This window comes from Meles meles, chromosome 4 (assembly GCF_922984935.1).
Source record: "Meles meles chromosome 4, mMelMel3.1 paternal haplotype, whole genome shotgun sequence".
NCBI lineage: Eukaryota > Metazoa > Chordata > Mammalia > Carnivora > Mustelidae > Meles > Meles meles.
In genome coordinates this window covers 104,200,872-104,213,075 of record NC_060069.1, presented here as the reverse complement: position 1 = coordinate 104,213,075, position 12,204 = coordinate 104,200,872, and the positions used below count along the sequence as shown (strand labels likewise).

Genomic DNA, 12,204 nt, shown 5'->3' with positions numbered 1-12,204 from the left:
TTATATGTAAGTGATGAATCACTATAAATTCTACTCCTGAAACCAATATTATACTATATGTTAACGAACTAGAATTTAAATAAAGCTTGAAAAATAAATAAAATAAAATAGGTTAGTAAAGGAATTGCTGCAGATAAGGACAAAGATAAAGCCATCTCAATAAGAGAAATAAAATTCAGATTCACTCTGTGATCCAGTGATGGGGTGTTCTGTTCCACACAGTCATTCAAGAACCCAGGCTTCTAGCAGGTCTGTCACCTGTAAGTTGTGATTTCTAAGTCCCCCTGCTTCATAGTATCAGATAGCATATGAGGGAAGGTCATGAAGGATCTTACGTGGAAGGTCTTATACATCAGGTCTTGAAATGACAACCGTCACTCCCACTCATGTTCCATTGGCTTAGACTTCATACATGGCCACACCTAACCAACCATACCTACCCAACCACCAAGCAGGCTAAGAGATGTAGTTCATCTGTACCAGAGAGAAGACTGAGTTTGGTGACTAGCTGATAGTCTGACATGCTGATCTATATTCTCACTAAATTGTAAGAGCAATATTTCTCTCTTTCCTCCATCCCCAATTCTCAAATACACTGAGCCTCAATAAGTATTTGTTGGATAAATGAAGCTGTGCATATTCAGTATTTAAAACATTTTATCTGCCGTCCTGATTCTGGTTGCCCATTTTAGTTCCTCATACAGCACCATCTGAGGCAGCCTCTAACGCATCTCCCCATGTCTGACTGTATTCTGGGAGCTTGGATAAAGTGTGTCTTTGATGCCCATTAGCTGCTAATTGCATTGCAAAATGATTGTTGTTGATCATCTCTGTAAATCACCTATAGATGATTGGCATAAACCATTATGCCAATTTATTTATATATCCTACATATATTTTTTTCAGAGATTTGATTATCCATTTCTTCTTTTTATTTAAGCATGTCATTTCCCAGAACTAAGATACCTGGGAAGGTGAGATCCCATTCATTACTAACTCAAGCTTACAGGGAAGGAGCATACTATCATACTATAAGGATATTATTAAGAATATCAGATACAGTATACAGTATTCTTCTTTAAAAGACGAGAGAAGGGGTGTCTAGATGGCTTAGTCAGTAAGTGCCTTCCTTCAGCTCAGGTTATGATCCCAGGGTCCTGGGATTGAGCCCTGCCTTGGGCTTCCTGCTCACTGGGAAGCCTGCTTTTCCCTCTCCCTATGCCCCTCTCCACTACTTGTTCTTGCTCTCTCTCTCTCTAATTAATTAATTAATTAATTAATTAATTAAATATTTTAAAAATACTTTTTAAAAAAGACTGAGGAGAAATTTGTTGTTAATCCCAATAAAAAGGAAGCTGTATGTCTCTTGAAAATTGACTGGTTTCATCCTATGATAGCCATTAATGGCTTAACATTTTTTAACTTCGTTACCAGAAAGTTCTGACTAAATGTGGGACCTATATCTGTTAAGAGTACAGGACAGCTCAGTGGGCTAAGCCTCTGCCTTCAGCTCAGGTCATGATCTCAAGGTCCTGGGATTGAACCCCGCATTGGGCTCTCTGCTCAGCAAGAAGCCTGCTTCCCCCCCACCCCCGCCCCCGCCTGCCTCTCTGCCTACTTGTGCTCTCTCTCTCTCTCTGTCAAATAAATAAATAAATAAATATCTTTTTTAAAAAAAAAAGAGTACAGGACATCAAAAAATGCATTTTGTGTACTATCCACACCCCCAGGTTTTGACAGGTATCAACATACTTTTTCTAACTATATTTTCCTTGCCTTTAGTTTCCCTATCTACTCCAGTTATCTTCTTGAATTGAGTATTTATGGAAGTGACCTTAAATATATTTGTTTTCCAAGAGATATGACCATGTTTTCAATGGAGTGTATTGGGTATTTTTCTTTTTCAATCTGCCCTGTTTCATCCCTAGGGATATTTTCAAAGGAATTTGAATTAGTCCTTCATTTTGGGAGGAAGAGGGAGAGAGGAGAAGAATGGGAAATGATGGACTAAAAAGATGGGGATGATTTTGAAAGCTAAGAACTGCAGTAGATAAGTAACCATATTACACATATGAAAATGTTACGTACAGTTGTGAAAACTCACTGCAAGGTAAGTTCCATGAGGGTGAGGACCTTATCTTCATTGTTGTGTGTAGACTGGAGTCTGGCACAGAGTAGACACTAACACAACATATTTTGAAAGTGTGAATGTGATATACCTGGAATTAGGAGAGCTGAGTTAATATCATATAAATGATATGGAACATTGGCTATGGAGCCACAAGTATATGCCTTTTGGCCTCAGTTTCATAAAATGAAGCCATTAGACTATGTATTCACCAAGGTTCTTTCCTTCTCTAATGTTCTATGCTTTACATGCCACCCTTGTTAGTTACAGCAGCACATTAAACATGGGAATGTAAACACCATGTTCGGTGTTTAATTTGGGAATTTTCTTTTCAAAATAGGATATCCAGCTATATCTTCCATAGCTGTTGGAGAAGTGGATAACTTGACTCCAAATACCACCCCTCAAAGTGAGTATAGTGACTTAAAAGAAATAAAATACAAGCTTTAGTACAGCTCTGACGACACTGAGCTTTTGGCAAAAGGCTATATTTTTCATTTCATGTTGGTATTTTGGTTTTGAGTTGCTCTGTGGCAAATTGTAATCTAAATGGTGGCTATACATTGATATGACAATCAGTATAATCTTTAAAATATGGGTTGGTGCGTTGTTATACTATACTTTTCATTTCTCATGGAATTTTAAGATAACATGAAAGTAATCTTGACAGTATTCCCAGTGATCTGAATTGGCGACAGGAACAGAAAAAGAAAGAAAAACAGTGACAAGTTGGCATTAAACATAAACTACAGAGCTTTCGGTTGATATGCCAGCTGTGTTCCTGTGTAGGAAAGCATATTTTCAATTTCAGATTTCCCCAAAGTCACATAGATTAAAAATTCAGCACATCAAAGTAAAGTTAAATTATAGCTGTATAAAAAGGTTGGATTCTGAGAATTTTGTCTTTCAGCCAGCAATTCCAGTGTGACTACCCAAGGCTTCAACTACTCCTGGACCCCTAGCGGGCAAGATACCAAAAACTGTAAGTATAACTGTGAGTCCCTCGGGGTCTTCTGGGCCTCATTAATTCATCCAACATGTATAATGAACAACTACGACGTGCTCTGCTCATAATCATATTAACAAATACTTACAAAACATCTACTGTGTTTGAAACATTGTTGTAGTTGCTGGGGATAGGTTTGTGAACAAAAACAGATCCAAAAACAGTTCCAAATTCTGGGGGAAGAGAGACGGGCAAATGGTGACGAGTGATAGGGAATAAAGCAAGCAGTGAAGGGAGGCACTGAGGTTCCGGTGGGAGAGTGGGTTGCCATTTTCAATAGGAGGTTTTGCAAGGCCTTCCTGAGGAAGGTGACATCTGAGTAAAGATATAACTGATGGGGATGGAAGGGCTAACTGAGGAAAGAGTGAGCTAGCCAGAATACACATGTCACTAAAAGCAGTGAGAAGAGGGAGCCCCGTGTGAGGCACAGAGCTGGTGTGGCCATTTAATCTGGCCACCCTGCAGCAGTGTGTGCTGATGCCACATTAGCAGGTACCCACAGCATCCGAAGGGAAAGTCTACTACCTCTTAGTGGTACAAGACAGAGATCTGCGTGGTAGGGAAGTGGCAAGGGATGTGGCTGCCACTAAGATCCCAGATGCTGCTAGTGCAGAACTCTGGGCTTAGCTGCTAGTCCCTTGGCCACAAAGAGTAAATGCATGTGTCTCTTTCAGGAAAGCATTTCAGTTGTACATTTAAAACCTCTAAAAGTCTTTTATACCTGCTGGCTCAGTCATCTTACTTCTGGGAATGTGTCCTCAGGAAGTAAATCAAATAGCAAAGAGGAACATGTATCATTTGCTCTTTGTAGCATTAGTTATTTATTTTATCTCTTTTATGGAACTCAAGTTCACAGATCTGGATTAACCATAATCCTTAATTCATGACACACTTTGACCATTTGTGTATGACCCTCTGAAATTTAATTTAACATATTTCTTTTAACAAATATGTTAATAATATAAAAGACACCTGTGAATTCAGTGCCCAAATATGAGATGAAAAGGGGAGTATCGGAAGAGAGAGCACACCCAGAGAGCCACAAATAAGCATAACCTAGAGATACCAGAGGTGGCATGGCGGATTCCTGTGAAAAGAAGAGGCAGTCAGCAAATAGATCTGCAAACCTTGATTATTTACAAGAAAAAAAGTATTAAAATGTATGCCTGCCATGCACATTACATAAAAATAGGCTCCATAGAGTATAAGATCTTTATGTCAAAAGCAAAACATTAAAGCATATAATAAAATAAAGGTGAATTTCTTTCTGACTGTGAGGTGAGGAAGGGTTTAAAGAAGAGAAATAAAGCACCAACCATAAAAATAGTGGAAACAATAGAATACCATAAAGTTAAGAATATTCTATCAAAAGACACCTTAGCAAAAGTTAAAAAGAAAAGGCAAGCTATAGTGTAGAAGATATTTGCAACATATGTAATTGAAAAATGATCAGGAATATATAATTGACAAAGAATCAAAACTTTATATCAAGAGTATATGAAGTGGCTAAAATCAATTTTTAAAAATATAAAAACATTAGAAAATGAGCAGAGAAGAACATCACAAAAGATGTAATAAGTGGCTAGGAAACACCCAAGGAGATGCTTAGTCTTTCTGGCAATCAGGAAATGCAAATGAAGATGAGAATCAGATAACCGTTTCACATATAATCAATAGGCAAAAATTAACAAGTCTGGAATTGTCAAGTGTTAGGTAGGATGTAGATCAATATAATGTTTTATATGTTGCTGGTGAAAGTACAAGTTAGTACCATCACTTTCCACCATTTTGACGTGGTGGTGGTGGTGGTGTGTGTGTGTTTTTTAATTTTATTTATTTATTTGCCAGAGAGAAATCACAAGTAGGCAGAGAGAGAGGGGGAAGCAGGCTTTCTGCTGAGGAGAGAGCCTGATGCAGGGCTCGATCCCAGGATCCTGAAATCATAACCTGAGCCAAAGGCAGAGGCTTAACCCACTGAGCCACCCAGACACCCCTTGACATGGTGTTTTAATGCCAAACAATTTCATACCCTACAACTCAACAGTTCCATTCTTAGATTTATACTCTACTGCTCTACACACACACTAATATATGTAACCAGGAGATATGCACACAAATGTCAGGGGAAAACACTATTCATAATAGTAAAAACTCTAAATAATCTAAATCATCATAGCCAAGAGAATAGGTAAGTAAATTATTGCATAGTCATATAATATTATAGAGCAATGAGAAATGAGTGAATGACATCCATATATAATAGTATGAGTGGATCTTAATAAGATTGTCTTGAGTCAGAAAAGTAAATGTCAGGTGACAATATATGGAATGATATATATATATATTTTTTAAAGATTTTATTTATTTATTTAGAGAGAGCACAAGGTTGGGGGGAGGAGCAGAGGGAAAAGGAGAGAGAATCTCAAGCATACTCCACCGAGAGAGGACCCCAACATGGGGCTCCTTTGAAAGCCAGACACTTAACTGACTGAGCCACACAGGGACCCCTGGAATGATATTTTTAAACAAATATTAAAGCAAGTACAACCAAACACCATATGGCTTAGGCATAATATGTGATAGAAACTAGAAAACTATATAAATGAGTGAATAATAGACACATTCAGAAGAGCATTTGCTTTGGAATAGGCATACAAGGGATGAGCCATGTGTTAGAAGTTAAAATGTCAGAAGACATGTTACTTACAGTAATCCAATAGTCTGTGTGTAAGAGTGGGGGTGAGAGGGTATTAAAGAAAAATATATCCAAAAATAAGAGAATGTAAAATAGGATGAGATAGTAATTCAATGCAATATTATGAAGTCAATCCAAACAATAACCATAATGTACTAAGCTACCCAGTACATCTTATCATAAAGACAAGGTTACTGGCTAGAAAATTTTCACCCATCAGATATAAATTGAAAATAAAAATATGATATAGACGGGGGATGAAAGTCCATACTTAATACACTAACATTTATCCTATATGGTGTTAACATAAAATTAAGTTTGTAATGAACTCTGCTGAAACTCTCCTTTACCTACACTGGCTTACCATTCTTTTTTTTTTTTTTTTTTTTTTTTTTTAAATATTTTGTTTATTTGACAGAGAGAAATCACAACTAGGCAGAGAGGCAGGCAGAGAGAGAGGAGGAAGCAGGCTCCCCGTGGAGCAGAGAGCCCGATGCGGGGCTCGATCCCAGGACCCTGGGATCATGACCCGAGCTGAAGGCAGAGGCTTCAACCCACTGAGCCACTCAGGCGCCCCTTCTTTATTCTCAATGGTATAACACAAGTTAAGTTCCTTATCTTTTTTGTTGTTGCTTACCTGTATCCCCAGTGCCTGTGGTAATGTCTGGCATATAGTTGGTGCTCCACAAATATTGCTGAATAGATAAATGAATCAATACTTGTTGTTTATGGAGGGAAATTATGTAGCAATGTTGATAAAATATTATTGGGGGGGGGGACCTGGGTGGCTCAGTCAGGTAAGCATCCAACTCTTGATTTTGGCTCAGGTCATGATCTCAGGGTTGTGAGAGCCAGCCCTGTGTTAGGCTCTGTGATCAGTGTTGAGTCTGCTTGTCCCTTTCCCTCTGCTTCTTCCACCTCTCTCTCTTTCTCTCTCAAATAAGTGAATAAATAAAATCTTTAAAAAATGAAAAATAAAAGAGTATTGAACAATATTATAGGATAAAGTGGAACTGAAATTAAAGTTTATGCTATGATTATATATGTTCTCCTGTATTTTCATTCTCAGCATAATACTTGGTGTCTAATGATTTCCTTTATTTTATTTATTTGGGGTTTTTTGTTGACATTATACTGAAATCTAAGATACACAAGAACAGGAACCTAAACCTTTTCCTGTCTCATTCACTATAATATCATAATGCCTGTAGCAGTGGCAGGCATACAGTAGGTGCTCAGCAAATATTTCTTGAATAATTGAAAGAATATGTGTACATATGGATAAGGACAAGGAAGAAAACACACACAAACATACACAGTGAAAAGAAATGACCCGCTTAAACGAAATTTTTGAACTTTTTGTTTGCTTTATTTAAATTGCTATTACAACAGTATGTGTGCCCAGAATAAAAAAAGAAATCCTGTTTATCCCACGCATCATGTCATTATGAAGCATAGAGGCTATCCAAAATATTTTCTGCCCTAGAAACTGGAAAACTGAAAGGTCTTGCATGAAAGTACTTTATAATTTACACAAGTATATTCTTGGTCTTTTTAGTAGATTTCATAATGAAATGAACTATGCAATTCCTCTCATCTTCTATCCTTCCCCACTTGAAAACTTCATTTATCCTCAAACGTCTATCATTCCTACCACGAAATATCTTTAGACATTGTGAAATCTAGGAAGGGACTCTAAAACCCAACAAACAAAATTTTCCTCACCATGAAAACTCACATTCTTACTTATGCAAATAAGAATATCTTGTTTAAACCATAAGTGACTCTTAATCTCACAAAACAAACTGAGGGTTGCTGGGGGGAGGGTGGGTTGGGGAGAGGGGGGTGGGGTTATGGACATTAGGGAGGGTATGTGCTATGGTGAGTGCTGTGAAGTGTGTAAACCTGGCAATTCACAGACCTGTACCCCTGGGGATAAAAATACATTATATGTTTATAAAAAAATAATAAAAATTTTTTTAAAAAGAATATCTTGTTTACTAGTTGCCATTTTTTATCCATAAGCTTAAAGAAAAAAATTCCCTGCAGTGAGTTGCTCTATTTATAATCATTCACAAAAATACATTTGGATCCAACAAGTTAATATTGATTGCTCACTCCCAAACTATTTTTGAAACATGTTTCTACTTGTTGATTGGACTATAATGTGACATCCAATATTAGATGATGCATTTGGCAAGATTCATGACAGGCATTGGTAATGGGATTTTTTTTCCCTTCCAGTATGTTTATTTCAAGAGATTTATGAAATGTTCACAGACAGAAAAAGAATGATAATGGATGGATTTCTGGTGAAATAAACCCACTAGCAGTGTTTCTAAAGCTCTTCCTATTTGTGAGCACATTCTAATGGAATATTTGCTTTTACATGCATTTTGTGTAGCTCACATATATTTGGATGTTACTAGAAGGTTCTGGGGGCATTGCATTTCTATTAAATTTATAAGTATGCATTTTAATATATTCTTTTCTTCTCATTTTATCAACTTTAGAATATTAGCATATAATCCTAGTTCAGCTTCCAAGTTTCCAACTGCCTGGAACAAAAATGTGTATTTTACTTTAACCACCTATGAAATGGGGATATCAACTCTGACCATCTAAATACCTCAAGTGTATAAGGCTAATAACATCCTGGATGTTCTCATCCTGACATTCAGGTGATCAGGCCAGGGAGCAGAAAAGGGAAGCTTAATTACTTTTCTCTTTGTTTTTCCCTGCCATCTATCTGGTCCAGTGGAGCCTAAAGCCACATTGAAATCAGTCAGTCTGGCTAAGTTAGAGGAGCAGAAAAATGAAATGAGTCTCCAAAGGCCCCTATGCCTCCAATTTGCCCCATTACCAAAATCAACAAGCTTATCATTACCTCACCACGTGTGCCCATGCACATGGGCACTGTGCGCATGCATGGGCATGCACACGTGTGCATGAGCGTGCACACACACACACACACACACACCTGGGCCTCATAGTACCTCTTAAAAACCTCACATAGGGTCTCTGTTTTATTCTTTGACCATACATTTCTATTCTTCAAAATTCACGTACCCTTCTTCACAAATTTTGCAATTGTATTTTTTACCCTGTCCTTGGTCCTGGTTGGTTCTTCTTAGGCTCTTGGTAGCTCTGCCTAATAATTTTGTAGCAACTCATTCTACTTTCCATAGGGAGAAGGGATGGAGAGGCTGGAGTTGAGGGGTTGAGAGTCAATTACAGGGACATAGCAATGCCAGAACCTACGGCAATGTTGGGCCCTGCTCCTCTTTCAGGCTGTAGGATAATTCCAACAGTCCTACTGCTCCCTGTTGGCTAAGAATCTCTAAACTCTCCACTCTTCCTCTCAAATTCTAAAATCTTATGTATCTCAGATCACTTCTCATTCTATGTTCCTCTTCTCTAAAACACTGTTCTCCAATTCTGTTACCTAGTTCCTGATCAGGTCAACTACAAAGTCAAGATTTCTTTCTCTGATTTTAAGTTCCATTTTCTGTTAAAATACCAAATTCTGGGGGCTTCCTGGGTCTCTCTACAGCTAGCACACAAGACCTGCATATCCTGCATATCCATGAGTGTCATCTTTTTTTTCATGGTCAGGAAGAGCGTGAGGGTCCCATCTATAGATGAGGTGGTCATGGCAAGAACAAACAGGGTAGCTGATGCCAGTGTGTTCTTCCTGGTGTAAGGGGTGGTGCTGGCCCAGTACATATTCACCCTGAAGAGGAGGATGGGGCAGAAAACCAAGATCTTTGAGATTCCTGTATCCAAGTCCTGCTTGCCACCCATGCCATTATTCCAGGACAAAATCAGAGACAGAAGAACTCAGAATGTCTTGAGGAAGATTGGGTAACTAAGACAAGTTTCCGTAAATGTACAGGCAGAAATGATGCCCAAATTCCAGAGAAGTTCAGTTTGCATCAGCTTACTCTATAAGAATAACAATTATCTGTGGTTTTATCAGAAAAGGAGCTATCAAACTTCAGATAACCATGGATTTGGGTATGACACTAAGTAGATTTTCCTACAAAACAGAAAGATGCCCAACATGTCATAATAGTTACTGACCAAGTTTTTCCAACTAAGGAAAAACACTATGTTGTCAAAATTGATTCTGTTTTTACCATGGGATGAAAATATCCCTTTGTGGTAGAAAGATGTGCTAAAGCACATAGTTTCCTTGTTTGAATAAGCTTCACCCAATGATAAATTTAAATAAACTATAGAAAAATCCAATGTTATGCTCCAGGAAGGATGTAAAAATTTATTTGAGAAACTCTAGCAACACAGCATCCTGATGTTAATATTTTCAGCTGATAATGGTGATGTACTCAAGGAGGTTATCCATCAAGCTGGTGTTTATCATCCAGATGTCAAAGTAGTGTTTATTCATGGATTTTGATGAAAATATAGCCTCAAAAGATTTAAAGAAGAATTAATTCATGTATTTAACAAACAGAATGCTGGTATGAAGAACACAGAATACTTCAATCAATTAAAAGACATAAAAACATAATTCTGCTGAGAGACTCTCAAGGAGACTTAAGAATGGCAGATCAAGTAGCCAATGTGGAGCACATTCTGAAAATTGGATATCTTTGGATATCTATCTTTGGATAGAGTGGATAGGTTTTTTGAAAAATATCATGTTAATGAAAGAGGAATCTTTAGATGTAGTGAAGTCTATCTTACTGAGGATTCTATAAGTAAGTATTCTTCAGGAAGACCTCTTCCCTGTGGGAGCAATTGATACAAGAATGTCCCATCTCTTTGTCTTGTTGAAAGACTCTTATGTATAATACATTCTTGCTCTTGAAGTTTTTTTTTCTTTATATTACCGAAATATTTTCAGACATGTTGAATCCATCAACTGGAATCTCCTTTTTCTTCACCTCTCTCACAACACACTCCCCACTATATTTTTTTAACAGAATAAAGACAAATCTTAAAACCAAAACTAGAAAAATAACTCCCTGCTTTTCCAAAGTGGATTCTGTAGCTTAATTTTATCACACAGTTTCTGAGGAGTGGAAGTCTAAAAAGGAAAATTTTTTAAATGGCCAACTAATTTACAAAATTTTAAGTACTGCCATTTTTGTAACTTGGGTGGATCGTGCTGCTGGTATCACCATCTCCTGAAATTGTGCTATGCTTGGTTATTTTGTCTGGGGAAATTAATATTGAGCAGAAAAGATTGGCATTCTATATTGGGTGAAAAAACTGTTGGTACCCACACGTAACTAACCATTTTGTATCTGGGCACCTGCCTAGCTCAGTTGGTAGAACGTGTAACACTTGGTCTTAGGTTTGGAAGATCGAGCCCCATGTTGGGTGTAGAGATGATCTAAAAATAAAATTTTAAAAACAATTTTCTGTATTTACTTGCTGATAAGATAAATATGAAATGGAAAAAAAATTGAATACCCAATTCCCTCAAAGGGGTAGCATTTGTTCAACTACTTATATATTAGCATAAATTAATTTATCACATCCTTTCTTGCAAACAGACTTTGAAAAGATAAAAAAATAAAAGTATCAAGCCCTAAAAATAACAAGTTATGTAGAGGCACCATGTTGGGCAAAATATCTTGTAAGGTTATCCAGAACAAATTGCCTTCTTTGTAATTTTATCTAAATCCAGGCCTAGTCCCAATTTCTTTTTAATTAGTTGTTGTTCTTTGTTATTCAAATCCCCACCATTAAGGCTTAGCCTTTAAAAATTGGCTTTTGAAAAAACATTCAGTCCACCATCTCTTGACCTTGATATTCTGTCTAGAACAGCACCAACAAAAAGTAGTCAAGATCACATGTTCAGGGTCATATAATTATACTGAAAATAAGAGCATCTCCCTGACCTAGTCAAATCAAAATAGCTGTGTGTAAAACTCCCCGTACCTCTGGGGTGACCCTAAGTCAATTAGCTATGACAAACTGTACCGTGAGCATGCCCTGGAAAGCACTGAGTTACACCACTCCTGAAGGGCCTGATAACATACCTTTGTCTGTAGCTGCAACTGCCATTGACATTTAGGTGAGAAACCAAGGAAGGAAAAAGACTAAGGGCTTTTGGTTTTTTAGGTTTTTTTTTTTTAATGTTTGTTTTGGTTTGGTTTGGTTTTGCTTATTTGTTCTGGTCTTGACACACAAGAAAGCACTTAACTTGGAAAATCATACATGCTAATGTTTTAAACAGATGAGCATAATGTTTTTCTACTGATTGCAACTGCGTGTAACCATAGCTATTTTACTTTATACTACATTATAAGCCTGTTATCAAATACAGAAATGCAGAGCCTGCCTAGAAGTGGAACTTTCTTGCCAGAGAGGGGGAACTAGACAAAATGAGTTGATCTACTCCAA

General features: G+C 37.3%; 1 protein-coding gene and 1 pseudogene across 3 annotated transcripts in view; both read left to right on the top strand.

Annotated features, from left to right (window-relative positions):
- The window catches only part of CD96 (CD96 molecule), a 92,525-nt gene that overhangs the window by 70,784 nt on the left and 9,537 nt on the right, over positions 1 to 12,204 (top strand). For all 3 annotated transcript variants that reach the window (XM_046003896.1, XM_046003897.1, XM_046003895.1), the window contains 2 exons: positions 2,469 to 2,537; positions 3,039 to 3,110. In XM_046003896.1, coding sequence (XP_045859852.1) covers positions 2,469 to 2,537; positions 3,039 to 3,110 — 141 coding nt within the window. The remainder of the gene's footprint in view (positions 1 to 2,468; positions 2,538 to 3,038; positions 3,111 to 12,204) is intronic.
- Positions 9,510 to 10,550, top strand: LOC123940912 (annotated as a pseudogene).